Source organism: Ammodytes marinus, assembly GCF_949987685.1.
Source record: "Ammodytes marinus genome assembly, chromosome: 6".
NCBI classification, from domain to species: domain Eukaryota; kingdom Metazoa; phylum Chordata; class Actinopteri; order Uranoscopiformes; family Ammodytidae; genus Ammodytes; species Ammodytes marinus.
Window position 1 is genome coordinate 33,390,446 of NC_137235.1, and position 16,682 is coordinate 33,407,127.

Here is a 16,682-nt window from a genome sequence, read left to right on the forward strand (position 1 = left end):
GCCCAAGGGCTCGGGGGGGGGGGGCCTAAGCCAGAAATACTGATAGTAACTTTAAATGTTGCATTGTCAAAGAGCTCAGTCACTCATGTCAATAACAGGGTCCAACAAGGAATAGCCTAAATATAAGGAAATAAATCATCATGGCCCCAACTAGGTGACAAATAGAAAAGCAAGTGCAAAACAAAAGCATTATTAGCTCTGTCTAAGGGGCTTCATGAGGGACAGCTAAGCCCCCCACACACAAACAGGAATAAGCTTGCTATGTGTAAATTCTATACACTCATCGGTGTATGAGTGTGTGTATGAATTGGTGAATGTGGTAAGATATGTAAAGCGCTTTGAGGCTGAGAAAATCAGCTAGAAAAGCGCTATATAAGTCAAGTCCATTTACAGTAATGTTAAAGAGCAGACAATAGCAAGGCAAACCCATACAAAATAATAGAACAGGGACATGTAAACCTACAGTTCCCGTGTATTATCGGTTGGTACCAGAGTGTTTATGTCTTTGCATCTGTGGCATCATATTGAAGAAGTAAACTAAAGCAAAGCATGTGGTGATATGACTTAAAGTGACACACATTATAGACGGAAGTCGTTTCTGCAGAGATAGTGAGTTTATAAAGATACAACACATATCAGTCAAAGGGAAACTCATCACACGTGCAGTTTAGCGTGAGCCAGGAGCTAACTGTTCCATCTGCATTACAGACCTGGCTTACTGACACGCTGATCAAGCTGAAACATTCAAATGGATTTATGAGGTACATTCATCTATGGGTACATTACATGGAGTCTAGTGACACCTGGTGGTAATAAATGGGAACATGCAACTCAACGCACTTCATTGAAATCAGGTATAGACAACAAAGAGTCTGTATGATGGTATTTCATGAATAAATTATTATTAGTAGTATTAGTATTATAATAATAATAAACAAATAAACACTATGGCAGTTTATGTTAATAAACACAACTTGAACCTGACAGAATCTATGTATTCATTTATATTTCACATGCAGAATATTCAAGATCTTTATTATTACCATGCGTTTCTAATTCGGCAAAGGTCTGCAGATACCCAGAACAGGGGAAGGTCCCAGGAAGCATGTCGGCCTTACACTATTTTTGACTCAAGCCTGAACTCATCTTGACTAGAAGCATATTTAAACAAGCATGTGATGTATTTAAAAACACTTTTACTGTGTCATGAGTCATGCCACTGAGACATTCCCTCTTGTTATGGTCTGCAGCTCACTCTCTGTGTCCAAATGTTGACTTTAACAGCTGAACCTCTGATGTTTGTGTCTATTTGATGCACATGTCTTTTTTGACTTTTAATTATACAGATTTCTTTTCTAACACTTTTCACAAATGAAATACCATGAGCATTATAGTTTAAATAAAATTATTAAAAAAAAACACAAATTTGCAGTTTCATATATCCTTTCATAAATCCCAAAAACTATTTTTTCCCCATAAAAAAGTGCATAAGTTAACATTCTGGTAATTATTTACAGTCTGAGCCATTACATTTGAATTAAAATACAAGTTATTTTTGTTCATAATGTGATCCTCAACAACGTTTTCTTTCTGAATGGCTGAGCTTGCTTTATTGATTATGTATAGGCCTACCTTTCTTATGGAATTTGAGGATTTATAATCTGTGAAACATGTTTTAGAAATAAAAAGTTAAAATCCACTTGTGGTGTTTGCAGTTATTGATTAACTTATTTTAGTGTGTTTGAGCTTCCAGAAAGTCCTTCACATTTTATGATAACAACAAATGGAGTGAGAGTGGCAGTGTGGAGAGAAGTAGGCCTACCCAAAAAAGATCTTACATATTTCACATTTTAAAAACATATAGTCTAATAATAGTTATATTTCAGAAATTACTGAAAGCTTGTTTATTTATACAATTAATACATTGTTTCTATATGAGTAAATCTTGACATGTATAAAAAGTTCCAGGAGCAAAGTTAAAAGATTAGTTGTCTGACCAACTGGCCAAAACTGTGAATGTTCAATTCTATCTAGCCGACACAAGAGACCCGCCTCTTTTCTGCGATGATATATCCGATTGGTCTAAACCTGTGGATCTAACCAATGAGAAGGCCGCTTCTCCTAATGAAAGCATGATTGGCTAGTTGTCATAGGAACCGCGCCCCCTGTCCGCTGTGTCTTTATGAAGGCAGTGTTTTCACAAGGTAAACAAGCTTTTAATTTAATTTTAAGAATAAGCAGCCATAATACTTAATATATGTTTGTGTTTACATGGACGGAGAGCTAACTATTGAAGTATATATGGTGTCAAGAAACCTATAGCTACTTGCATAATAGCAAAGTCGGGCAGTGTCAGTTTTGTAACTGTCACATTGAATGTCATCTTGGTTTGTTGCAATGGTTTGACAAACAAACTTGATTAATAAAAGTAATTAGATAATAATATTAGGCCTAGTAAGCTTATTTCACAGCAACAATACATTTATTCTTGCCATTAAATGTAGCCTAGCTGATTAATTACCACAACTTGGCATTTAAACTGCTAAAAATAAGTTTTAATGCATACAGATGGAAGACTCCTGTGCTGTCACAATAAAATGCCAAAAGTTACAAGTGCTTAACAAAACCTGTAGGCCTACTCTAAAAGCTAATGTACCGAACATTTGACATATGTAATGAAGTAGCCTATTGTTAGTTTCCAGCAGCAGTTATCTTTTAATTACAATTATTAAAACATGTTTAATAATCCAATTCCGATGTTTCAAGTTGCAGCTTTTGTTCACTGTTACACCCATCACGTGGCATAAATATACAAGAATATCTCTGCAAAGCTCATGGTGCTCATACTAGAATGATCAACTCATATAGGCTAATGTACCAGCCTACATTTGATTTATATATTTTAATTTCTCTCTAGTTGTCTTCAGGTGAAATGACTGAACCTACCAGCAAAATGGAAACAGAGGCACCATCAGAGCTTAAACTAAATGATGTGTTGAATGGTGGGGAGAAGATAAGTGTGGAGGATGATAACGAATTTCTTAGGTATGGAGGGAAATCTTAGTGATCAGTGTGTGATCATTGTTTTTGTTTTTTTCTGGCACATTATAACAATGGCTTAAACATCAGCCACAAATGGCACATGTGTTCACATCTATCTACTTTCTCCCCCTCTGGTTCACCAAGCCCAACGGACCTGTCTGAGATGTTAGTTGAGGGCACCAAGGAGTCCCACGACAAAGCGGAGAACTGCCAGTTTGTTAAGGATTTTCTCAGAGGACACATCAAAAAGGAGCTGTTTAAGGTCTGTCTGCCATAACATCAGACATGCAGGCTTGTTACTGTGCTATGGTTTACAATTTTGATTGCTGCCTGCCTTAAGATTAATGCAATATCTGCAGTGAGTCAATCAAGTAATATATAATTGTTTTGCTCCTGCATGTAACCATCCCCTCCACCCTTCCAATCTTAGTTCATAATCACAATATCACCGATTTGATTAAAAAGCAAAGTATATCTTATATCAGACTTTGCAGTACTTTTTTTTAATCTGTGTCTTGGTCTGACTTGTTATCTCTTTCTGCTTCTTTATCCAGAGGGGCACTGAAGCTCTGTATTTTGTCTACTCGGCCATGGAGGAGGAGATTGAGAAGCACAGAGACCATCCTCAAATCGCCCCCATCTATTTTCCCGCAGAGCTGCAACGGCGCGAGGCCTTGGCCCGGGACCTGGAGTATTTCTATGGAGAGGACTGGGAGGGCGAGGTGGGCAGAAGGCACACAGAGGCCGCTTGCGTTCAGACACAGAACTAAGAACTAGTGTGACTTTCAGTTCAACTGTGATGCCCACTAACTCTCATTGTGTGTTTTCTCTCTCTCAGATCAGCCTCTCTGCAGCCGCCAAGTCCTATGTGGACCGCATCCACGAGGTGGGAGCGGAGGACCCGGTGCTGCTGGTGGCCCACTGCTACACCCGCTACATGGGTGACCTCTCAGGGGGACAGATCCTCAAGAAAGTGGCCCAGAGAGCACTGAAGCTCCCCGGAACAGGAGACGGTCTGAACTTCTACCAGTTCGAGAGCATCCACAGCCACAAGGGCTTCAAGCAGCTTTACCGGAGCAGGATGAACGAGCTGGAAGTGGACAACGAGACCAAAGAGAGGATCGTGGACGAGTCAAACCGGGCCTTTGGCTTTAACATGAAGGTGACGGAGCATTGAGGATAGGATGGGACAGTCCTGACAACAGATTGTTTTCATATTAATCATCATGAGAGAAACATTATGAAGAACACAGTTGACTAGAAGACACATTGTCTGGGGGGGAAAGATAAAGTTGTCACAAAAATCTACTTTTATTCTGAAATCAGGTGTTCACCGAGCTTGAAGATATTGGGAATGGCATCAATGAAGAAGGCCAAGAAGCAGGTTTGGGAGGCAGCCATGCAGAGATGATGGAAGGAGGCGACATCCACAAGTGTCCCTACTATGCAGCAAAAATGGGTAAGAAATCATTTCAAAGGGTTTTTAGGTTTTGAAGAAGCACTCATGTTAAAAACAATGTATTTAAATATTATAGGAAAAACTGCATTTAAGAGAAAGTTAAGAGATGGTGTTAGACAGCTTCAATTATGAACCTTTGGTGGAGCATGTGCAGTACATAAGGGCGACTGTGGCTCAGGTGGTAGAGCGGGTCGGCCAATGATCCAAGGGTTGGCGATTCAATTCGCCGCCCGGCCACCTGTGTCATAGTTGTTGTTGCCTCGTATGAATGCGTATGACTGCTGTATGTTTGAGGTGGTGGTCGGAGGGGCCGTTGGCACGCAATGGCAGCCACGCTTCCGTCAGTCTGCCCCAGGGCAGCTGTGGCTACTATTGTAGTTTACCACCACCGGTATGGTGCGTGTATGAATGGAACCTGGAACCCTGTAAAGCGCTTTGAGTCCCTAGGGGAAAAAGCGCTATATAAATCTAATCCAGTATTAGTATTGAATCACACCATGGTATAGCTACACTGAAGAGGCTGCAATCCACGAAGCCATTTGTTCATGATGACCATCTTTCTGCTATTTTTTGTATGCTCTCCATCCCTCACTTCCTCCATCTCCTCCTGTCTACAGCTGCCAGTGGGAATCCCACCTTGGCATGCGAGTTAGCCATGAATCTCCTCAGACATCCACCTGGCCAGTTGGCGTTGGCCGTCTTGGTGGTCCTCCTCTCCGGTCTAACGGCCTGGTACATTTTCTGAGCTCATTCTGCCACTTACCAAGGAGCAAAGAGCAGAGGGCTGATGCATCCTGCCAAACCTCACCCACCTTCAGTTCCACTCGGTCTGAAAGTAGCAAACAATAAAAGAAAAAGAACACGTATCTTTTTAGGTAACGTTTTGTTCCAAACATATCATGACACTTTGATACAATGTAAAGTAGTCAGTATACAGCTTGCATAAAAGTGTTAATTTACTGTTCCCGCAAATTACCTTGACACACAGCCATTAATGTCAAAAGTGCTGGCAACAGAAGTGAGTACACCCCTAAGTGAAAATGTCCATATTATGCCCAAAGTGTCAATATTTTGTATGGCCACCATTATTTTCCAGCACTGCCTCAACCCTCTTGGGCATGGAGTTCACCAGAGCTTCACAGGTTGCCACTGGAATCTTCTTCCACTCATTCATGACGACATCACGGAGCTGGTGGATATTGGAGACCTTGCACTCCTCCAGCTCCTGTTTGAGGATGCCCCAAAGATGCTCAATAGGGATTAGGTCTGGAGACATGCTTAGCTAGTCCATCACCTTTACCCTCAGCTTCTGTAGCAAGGCAGTGGTCATCTTGGAGGTGTGTTTGGGGTCGTTATCATGTTGCAATACTGCAGCCCAGTTTACGAAGGTTGAGTGCACTTGCTCAGGGTCATATCCAGAGGTTGGCCTTGGAAAATAGACCTATGAATACTGCCAGCATTGCTGAAGGGCTTGAAGGGGTGGGGGGGTTAGCCTGTCAGTGCTCAGACCATACGCCGCACTCTGCATCATACTGGTCTGCATGGCTGTCGTCCCAGAAGGATGCCTCTTCTAAAGACGATGCAAAAGAAAGCCCGCAAAGAGTTTGCGGAAGACAAGCAGACTACGGACATGGATTACTGCAACCATGTCCTGTGGTCTGATGAGACCAAGATAAACTTATTTGGTTCAGATGGTGTCAAGTGTATGGGGCGGCAACCAGGTGAGGAGTACAAAGAAAAGTGTGTCTTGCCTATAGTCAAGCATAGTGGTTGGAGTGTCATGGTCTGGGGCTAAATGAGTGCTGCCAGCACTGGGGAACTACAGTTCACTGAATGCCAACATGTACTGTGCCATACTGAAGCAGAGCATGATCCCCTCCCTTCATAAACCGGGCTGCAGGGCAGTATTGCAACATGATAACAACCCCAAACACACCTCCAAACGACCACTGCCTTGCTAAAAAAGCTGAGGGTAAAGGTTATGGACTGACCAAGCATGTCTCCAGTCTTAAACCCTATTGAGCATCTTTGGGGCATCCTCAAACCGAAGGTGGAGGAGCGTAAGGTTTCTAATAACCACCAGCTCCTTGATGTCGTCATGAATGAGTGGAAGAGTATTCCAGTCGCAATCTGTGAAGCTCTGGTGAACTCCATGCCCAAGAGGGTTGAGGCAGTGCTGTAAAATAATGGTGGCCACACAAAATATTAACACTTTGGGCCCAATATGGACATTTTCACTTAGGGGTGTACTCACTTTCGTTGCCAGCACTTTAGACATTAATGGCTGTGTGTCGAGTTATTTTGAGGGGACAGTAAATTTACACTGTTACACAAGCTGTACACTGACTACTTAACATTGTATCAAAGTGTCATTTCTTCAGTGTTGTCCCATGAAATGATATAGTGAAATATTTGAAGAAATGTGAGGGGTGTACTCACTTTTGTGAGATACTGTAGTTGTTTCCCCTTTGAAAACTGTAATAATGCGATCTTATTTTGATCATAAAGGATCAAGAGAGCAGAAAAGAGTCTGCTTTTTTGCCGAGTGGTATTTGTAAGATCAGAAAAGATAATGCTTTATTTTTTATAGATGATTTATGAAAGTGAGCATAGGTTTTACGGTATAATTTTTCGCCATAGCTGCAGTATGGTTGCAATTTTTCTGTTTAGTATAACAACAATATAAGAATGACAATCAAAAATTCCTGTACCGAAACCTACAGGAGAAGAATAAATACATGTTCAACTCTACAGCTGCACGGATGCATATCAAAATAAGCAAATTTAAGCAATTTTTACTTATTTGATTTATTGTAATACATGTTGTATTTGAGTATTTAAAAAAAATTACAAATAACACGTGTTTGACCATTTTCAATTGATGATTTGACATGTAGCGCAAATGCTACTGCCAGAGAGGAAGCCTCTGTGACTAAAAGTGTGACATTATAAAAAGTGACTGTATATGAAAACTAAAATGTAACGTATTGCAAGTCGTCTGCTCAGGTTGCCTTTTTTGATTATTTTTATTTTTTTACCTTTGGTAAAAAACACACTTATTTTCTTTCTTTAAAGAGAAGTGCTAATAGAAGATCCAGTATTGATGACTCATCTCATGTCATACAGACTGGACACATAGGGAAAGGATTGCCTGGCTCTCTCAATAAAGTTCAAACATTTGACTCGGTGATAAACAAATTGTATCTCGTTTCTTCAGGAAATACACAAACAGAAATGTAGAAATGACATATTGTGACCAAGATGACTGTTTACTTATTTGAACTTGTAATCTACATGGTAGAAGGTGTATGTTAGTATCTTTGTATTATAGTAGGTATCAGGTAATAAATTAAGAATTAAAGTCTACAGAATCCTGCAGAAAAAATATTATTTAGACTAGAATCTAGTTAGTTGGTTTAAAGGGACACTGTGTAACATTTTAAGTAATGCATTAGCTTAAATCAATATCCTCATTCATAAATATGTCCTCATTGATGTAAAATCACCTCTGCCAATAATCTGAATTATCCTCCTGAGCGGAGAATTACAAATATTAATATTACATTTTGTACATTGAGCAGGCAAGTCTTATGGAAGCATCCATGTTTTTGGAATGTCATCAGGTGCATTGTTTAGAATTTAGAATTGTTCTTGTCCTTGAAGGCCACTGTAGCTTCTGTTATTATTCTAAAGGGGTGGGGTTACCCGGGGAGCGTTGCATTCTAGAACTTTGTAGAACTTACTTGATGATGTCATATTACACACTGCACCTTTAAAGACAAACAGTTTAAGGTGAATGGAATGTTATTAAATGAAATCCTGGGCAATGTTAGTTAGTTAGTTAGTTAGTTTATTCGTCAAATGCACAACATAACAGGCAAGCAGTCATAGCTGGCAATGAAATTTTTGTGTTCCAAGCTCTCCTCAATAATGCAACAATAAAAAATTTAAAAATAGTATAGAGTATATAGAGTAAAAGAGTATCAACGTATAGTGCAATAAGAACCAAATTTTAGATAAAATAAACCTAGAATATATGTACAGTATATATACATATATATACACACACACACACACATATATATATACATATATATACATATATATATATATATATATATACAGTATCTCACAAAAGTGAGTACACCCCTCACATTTCTTCACATTTTTCTTTATATCTTTCCATGGGACAACACTGAATAAATGACACTTTGATACAATGTAAAGTGGTCAGTGTACAGCTTGTATAACAGTGTAAATTTACTGTCCCATCAAAATAACTCGACACACAGCTATTAATGTCTAAACTGCTGCCAACAAAAGTGAGTACACCCCTTAGAAAGAATTTACAAATTGGGCCCAAAGTGTAAATATTTTGTGTGGCCACCATCATTTTCCAGCACTGCCTTAACCCTCTTGGGCATGTAGTTCACTAGAGCTTCACAGGTTGCAACTGGAACCCTCTTCCACCCATTTATGACAGCATCACAGAGCTGGTGGATATTAAAGACCTTGCGCTCCTCCACCTTCCGTTTGAGGATGCCACAAAGATGCTCAATAGGGTTTAGGTCTGGAGACATGCTTGGCCAGGCCATAACCTTTACCCTCAGCTTTTTTAGCAAGCCACTGGTCGTCTTGGAGGTGTGTTTGGGGTCGTTATCATGTTGCAATACCACCCTGCGGCCCAGTTTACGAAGGTTGAGTGCACATGGTCAGCGTCGTACACAGAGGTTGGCTTTGGAAAATAGACGTATGAGTGCTGCCAGCATTGCTGAAGGGCTTGAAGGGGTGGGGGGTCAACCTGTCAGTGCTCAGACCATACGCCGCACTCTGCATCATACTGGTCTGCATGGCTGTCATCCCAGAAGGAAGCCTATTCTAAAGATGATGCACAAGAAACCCCACAAAAAGTTTGCTGAAGACAAACAGACTACGGACATGGATTACTGCAACCATGTCCTGTGGTCTGATGAGACCAAAATACATTCATTTGGTTCAGATGGTGTTAAAAGTGTGGAGCGGCAACCAGGTGAGGAGTACAAAGACAAGTGTGTCTTGCCTAGAGTCAAGCATGGTGGTTGGAGTGTCATGGTCTGGGGCTGCATGAGTGCTGCCAGCACTGGGGATCTACAGTTCATTGAATTCTAACATGTACTGTGACATACTGAAGCAGAGCATGATCCCCTCCCTTCATAAACTGGGCCGCAGGGCAGTACTGCAACATGATAACGACCCCAAACACCCCTCCGAACGACCACTGGTTTGCTAAAGAAGCTGAGGGTAAAGGTTATGGACTGGCCAAGCATGTCTCCAGTCTTAAACCCTATTGAGCATCTTTGGGGCATCCTAAAACGGGAGATGGAGGAGCGCAAGGACTCTAATATCCACTAGCTCCTTGATGTCGTCATGAATGGGTAGAAGAGGGTTCCAGTTGCAACCTGTGAAGCTCTAGTGAACTACATGCCCAAGAGGGTTAAGACAGTGCTAGAAAATAATGATGGTAAAACAAAATATTGACACTTTGGGCCCAATTTGGACATTTTTTCTTATGGGTGTACTCACTTTTGTTGCCAGCAGTTTAGACATTAATGGCTGGGTGTCGAGTTATTTTGCGGGGACAGTAAATTTACACTGTTATACAAGCTGTACACTGACTACTTGACATTGTATCAAAGTGTCATTTATTCAGTGTTGTCGCATGGAAAGATATAATGAAATATTTGAAGAAATGTTAGGGGTGTACTCACTTTTGTGAGATACTGTATATATATATATATATATACACATACACACACACACACACACACAACATGTAAACATGTATGTAAAGAATACATATACACATATATATAAGTGTCTCAGACAGCAGTTAAGGGACTTGCGGAGTTCAACATTCTTGTGCTGCTCGGAAAAAAGCTGTTCTTGAACCTGGTGGTTCTGGTTTTGATGCTCCGATACCGTCTGCCTGACGGTAGCAGAGTGAACAGTTCCTGGCTAGGGTGGCTGTGGTCGTTGAGGATGCGCTGTGCTTTTCTCCGACATCTTCGGGTGTAGAGGTCATGTATGGATGGCAGATCAGACCTGGTGATGTGCTGAGCGGTTTTCACGACCCTCTGCAGAGCTTTACGGTCGCGGTCGTTGCAGTTTCCATACCAGCTGGTGATACAGCCGGTCAGGATGCTCTCGATGGTGCATTGGTAAAAGTTGCAGAGTATTCTGGAGCCCATACCGAACCTTCTCAGTCTGCGGAGGAAGAAGAGCCGCTGTCTTGCTGCCTTAACAACAGTGTCAGTGTGGTGTGACCAGGACACGTCCTCAGTGATGTGTACGCCAAGGAACCTGAAGCTGCTGACTCTCTCTACTGCAGCCCCATCTATGTGGATGGGGGTGTGCTCTCCTCCCTGCAGCTTCCTATAGTCCACTATGAGCTCCTTTGTTTTGGTGACGTTGAGGTGGAGGTTGTTGTCATGGCACCATGTTGACAAGGCCCTCACCTCCTCCCTGTAGGCTGTCTCGTCATTGTTGGAGATTAAACCAATGACTGTGGTGTCGTCAGCGAACTTAATTATTTTATTTGAGCTGTGTGTGGCCATACAGTCGTGCGTAAACAGTGAGTAAACAGTGAGTAACAATGGAGAATTTTAATGTGGAACTGCTTTACATGGGGAAGTACAGATTAGGTCGATCCACACTTTCTGGGATTGTGGCAAATTTCAGAATATTTGGTTTGATATTGGACATTATTTCCAAGATATGTTTCAGGATACAGTGAGGTTTCCGTAGGGTTGGCTTATTTCATTTTCATGTATATAAGAAATTGAAATCCATTTCCCCTTCTAAACTGGAAAAAAATAAATGTATTATTTAAACATAGAAATGACAAAAGCCATTGAAAATAACTAATTCATAAAAAAATATTTTGGAATTTATTACAAACATTTGAAAATGTATATTATATTCAAACCTGGTTTGAGGCTATGGTTCATGAGTCATTCCTTTTTATTCTTTACATCATAAAATGCAGCACAGTTGGACAATAATGTGACAGGATATGATAATAAGGTGTTCAAAGGCCCTTTTCGTGTTTTTTAAGTTTCAGTTGGTGAAGGATAACGGGCCGGTTTCACAGACAGGGCCTAGATTAAGACAGGAGTAGGCCTTAATGTGGACTAGTTAAACTGGGACACTTAAGTCACTTTCATGGATATGGCTTAAGTTTGGCTTAGTTAGTCTGTGGCTGTATCCTGTTACAGAGACCGCCTCCTTGGTAGGACGCGGTCTATGAAGGATAACCTATGAAGGCCGATTCGAAGGCCGAACCAGGGCCGAACGAGCGTTGTTAAACGGGATGGTCTCCGCAGGTCTCCGTTTACGAGCATTTCCGGTTTGCGTAACAAGCCGTTACCTTGCGTGACGACACGCCGCTCCTGTGCTGCCTAGCAACCCTGATAGCTGCCAACGGGAACAGCCTTGTCAATGGAGAAAAAAATAAAAATAAGTTGCCTACCAGACGAAAAGAAAAAAAGGTACAAGAAAAAGAGAAAGGAAGATAAAAGTTAAGAAGATGGAGCAACACGTTGCTGTTTTGTTATTTTTTATTTTATTGTATGCCATCTCTGAAAAAAACGCAATGAATCATGGGATATGTTGGGCTGCGAAGGATACATCTGATGCAGCCTTCAAAACCGTGAAACGAAGGCTGCATTTCTCGGCCGCATATGAGGAGCCTTGCAAGGAGCCTTGCAAATGGAACAACCTTTGCGCGCCGCTATGACGCAATCGGTCTTCAAATGCAGCCTTCGTAGACCGCAACCCCTGAATCGAGATACAGCCTGAGACTATGAAGTCCTGGAGTAAGGTAAGTAAGCCTGATTGTGAACACCTTCTCATGAGCACATGCTGCTGGTCCAACGGTGATCATAAAAACCTGGAGTGGAGCAGAAACACCATTGCTTGTGAGAAAAAACAATGGCAGGGGCTAAAAAATCCTGTCAATAAACTTTAATGAATTTGAAAGAAATCTCTTAAAAAAGAATAGTTTGAAACCATCCGGTTATTGAATCTAAAAGCCATACTGCTGGGACTGAGCAAATAAATAGTTGGGCCGCAATTTGCAACAAATTCAATTCTAATGAAAATGTTACTAAGAACAATACACCAACTTCAGGTTATCTTCATTATTATCGGTATTTCACATCTTTCTCATTTATAATTTGACATTATATTTAATGATATCTGCACTGATAGACTCTGTGGAAAACCCCAAATCTCGCTTTAAAGAAGATCGTGCCACAACCAGGACAAAAAAGATGACGTTGCATGAAAGTTAGCCCGAGAATTCCATGAACAGAAAATGCAATACCTGAAGGAAGTATGACATGTCTGAAGGAAGTATGACATGAAAATTAAAATTCTACAGGTGGAATTGGACATGAAGTTGGAAGAGAGAGCTATGATTCAAACAAGATACAGTACTGAGACAATTGTGATTACCAATCACAGTGAAGATATAAGTAGAAATAAAAGGTGTTCATGTTGTGTTTTGTCATGTTGTTATTCATTTAAATCACAACAACCACATTTGAAAACAGAATTGTTTTAGACACTGATTTTATTACGCAGAATACATCTTCAATTTAAATGCATCCATCTAATAAACTCAAGCAAAGTTGTTATTTTCAGTGCATTTTCCATATTTAAAGCGGTCTCGAAATGTAAATTCATCAAATAAATGTTTTAGATAAGACCTATCCACAAGTACTCTTCTGGCTGGCCTCTGCAGTGGGAGTTGGTCTTCATTTAGATATTCCAAATAGTCCATGCTCTCTCACAAACACCACTAAACTGAAGTTAAACCTGCCTCTTTGGAGGATTAATTTAAGATCAAATTTAGACCTAGAGTAGCTCTAGTCGTCCGTCTTGCAATTGGTTTTGTTTAATCCAGAATAGCTTTAATCTAGGACTATTTTAAACTGAGTCTGTGCAAGTAGCTTTGAATTAATCCAGCTCAGACAGGCATTTAAGTCTCAGACCTTGTCTGTGAAAATGGCCCAAAATATGGGGGTACTCAGTAGTCTCCAAGTCTAGATAAAACCAGATGACATGATCAGGGTTCATTTCTCAAACTTTACAAAGCGTCCCCAGAGCTACAGATGATATCATTCAAATGTTTCCCCGGACGAGTGGAAATGTGATCTTCAACAGGACATTTTTTTTACACAATTTTACACATAATACCCTCAATGACCCCAGAGGGACATGTGTGAAGTCTGATAATATATGTCAGCTGACTAAACTACACATTTGTAATAGCACAGCACAACTGGATCTCGGAACCTTACTGCTGGCGGTCAAGGTGCAGTTACAATGAAGAAAAATGCTTCGAATATAAATTACGATGTGTATTACTTCTCGTTTTATTCAGTATTTTGTAGATCCTTTTGTCTACTTTTCTCCTGGTTGTCACTGTGTTGGTCTGTTCCGACTGATGCATCAATTTGACCAAACATAGCACATGTGTAACAAAGAATAAATATGCCTTGAGGAAGAACAAAAACACACCAAAATTGTTTGTTGAAGCAAACTCAATATAATACTGTCCCCCCTGTTTAAAGGTTGTCATGTACTTCATGCATGTGAATTATTTGCGCTCTCTCATAATGAAAGATTACAAAAAAGATAACAGTGTTGTTTGAGTGTCAGTGATCCAAGGCCTACTGCCATGTCTCTCCAGGCCACCAGGGGTCAGAAGCCAACAAGCCAAGAGAGCATGAAGCTGGACAAATTCAACCTTGGCTTTTCCAGAGGAGAAGGGAACTGATTTCTAAGGAACTCCAAATGGATCATACCATTGTTTTTTCTTTTACCCTAATCAAAGCATAGCCACCTAGGCAAAAAGTCAAACAAATAGACAAATAGAAAACAGGTTTTAAAAGTATAATTTAGATTTTTTATTTCCTATGCGATTTTATTAACCGATACCCAATTATAAATGTAAAATAGATCAGCAGTTTTAAGGAAAGTTTTGTTCATTACTTGCCTTGAAACAGCTTTTTAGTAAACTTATGGAATAATGTCCTGCTCCCAAGTGTATTGGCAGTCATTGTGTAAAGATCAAACACGACTATTTCGGCTTACAAAACAATAATACAATCTCTTGCGTGCGTACCAAGCAAACTTGTGTTTATTTGGCTTTGTTTTCTGCTTCACACAATAATTCACTGGTTACCAGATAAACTGTAATCAGAGTACTCTTAGCACATTACTGCCAGCACTCACCACTTGCCGTGTCTTATTAATTTAATTTATTTTAGGTCTATCTGTTCCAATACTTTTGCTCACCTAAAAATGTGGTGTTCCTTTACAAATAATGCTATCTTCTCAGTTGTGAATCAGATTCAGATGTAAATACCTGGAATTGAAAGCTGAAATGTTGATCTGTTGTCTCATATTCATATTTTGGTGTCAAACCCAAATGTTTCCAGTCTACAGCAAAAATAAAGGAATTGGCCTCACCGTTCCAATACTTTTGCAGGGGACTGTACATCCTTACTTTTCAGCTACTAACAGTCACCCACTGTAAAGCCTTTAACTTTTGATGAACTATTGTCAATGAAGAACAGGCCTTTGTCGGCATACCAAGTTATATTTTAACTTTTTGCAACAAATAATCATTTTAAAGTTCCAAACACCCTCTCAAAACTATGTTTGTCCACAACACGTCCAAAATGAGTGGAGAAATACATGGTCTCTGGACTGCTGTAAGTCTTGAGCTTCAATATCTTCTCGGTTACAGAGTCCCCTGTATCCCCGATGGTCATGACATCTGACACAGGCAGGTAGATATCACTGCGCCTGCCCCAGAACGTGAGGTGGGACACTTTAAGAGTGGTGTGCGACCGGTCCAGGTACATCATGCCAACAACCCTCCTGAAGAAGTGACTGGCAGTGTACAGCATGACACCAGCAAACAGCGCTATTCCCATAGTGTAGCTGACCAGAAAGAAGGGGACGTCTCCCTGGAGGTAAAACACATACACCGGGGGCAAGATGACCACGGTGATGGCAGTCTGGAGGAGTTTGAGCCTGGACACGGCTCTGAGGAGCTTAATGTGTGGCATGCTGTAAATCATAGTGTACTTCTCACTGGAAAGGTCTGAGTACCTGACCAGGCCTGGGTCTTTAGGCGTTAGGGGTCCATGGAGGCTCTGCTTGATGGGTGTGTGACCCACTGACTGAGGCTGCACACCATATGGTATCCGACCTGGGAGTAGACATGATCCTCTGGTGTAGGACAGTACATGATGGGAGGTTAACCTGTGTAGCAGCAAAGACCGGATCTAAAGAGAAATACCATCAAACAGATCATTTTGACACTTTCATAGAGCCAAAACAACTCACAGATTAGTTGATAAACATAAACATGTGTCTGAAAGAATTTCTAAAATGTATGTATTGTTGTAATTGTTTAAAGTTAAAAACTGCAAAATATCTCTAGTTTCAGCATCTCAGATATGAAGAATAGAACTCCCACAAGATACATTTCTTTAGAAAATCTAATTAATACGAAGCATGTAAGATTTCACAGCAGTGGCACTTTGTATGATGATGTTACAGTATATGAGCATTATAGCACATACTGACTTATTTTATGTAATCATTAGAAATGAAGAAGACGGAGCTTAAAAAAAACACGCAACATCTATCGTGTCCGTAATATTAATACAACAGATGGGAGATGTCTAGCTCCAGACAGACTGAGCTGTCAAAGATCCCAGGTAAACCAGCAGTTAGCTTATGTGGCTAATACATTCACTTTCACCTTTTAAATGTGATCTCTTGCAGAAAAGTTGAAGCAATATAAGAGTTTTAGAAATAAAGAGAGTGGCTCACCATGACCGGCGACGGGCTCATCTGAAGAAGGTGTTAACCCTTGAAGCATGAATCTCTTTTTTTATAAATAAGAGACAAACCAAAGACCACACTTTTGGAAGTAACTGGGTGATAACCGGAAGCACACACTCCCACCCGGATGTACTATGTTTATCACTTTTGTTTATTTGTTTACTTGTGTTAATTGAGCTATTACTAAAAATATACTAAAAAAGAAATTACCTTTAGATAAATGTGTAAGTTTTGATTTAAAAGTATTTGGGTTTGAGGCAATTTGAGGAGACGGCAC

General features: G+C 40.4%; 2 protein-coding genes across 2 annotated transcripts; one reads left to right on the forward strand and one right to left on the reverse strand.

Annotated features, from left to right (window-relative positions):
- Window positions 1–2,953: 2,953 nt before the first annotated feature.
- On the forward strand, window positions 2,954–5,246 carry hmox2a (heme oxygenase 2a; the record flags this gene model as incomplete). Its single annotated transcript, XM_080028913.1, has 6 exons — window positions 2,954–3,045; window positions 3,187–3,304; window positions 3,597–3,764; window positions 3,881–4,204; window positions 4,369–4,501; window positions 5,119–5,246. The coding sequence occupies 6 exons, from the start codon at window positions 2,954–2,956 to the stop codon at window positions 5,244–5,246; spliced, it is 963 nt and encodes a 320-aa protein (XP_079885039.1).
- Window positions 5,247–13,300: 8,054 nt separating this feature from the next.
- On the reverse strand, window positions 13,301–16,605 carry tmem186 (transmembrane protein 186). The gene is made up of 2 exons (XM_080030226.1): window positions 16,394–16,605; window positions 13,301–15,840 (listed from the first exon to the last, which is right to left on the reverse strand). The coding sequence occupies exons 1-2, from the start codon at window positions 16,412–16,414 to the stop codon at window positions 15,172–15,174; spliced, it is 690 nt and encodes a 229-aa protein (XP_079886352.1). The 5' UTR covers window positions 16,415–16,605; the 3' UTR covers window positions 13,301–15,171.
- Window positions 16,606–16,682: the final 77 nt, after the last annotated feature.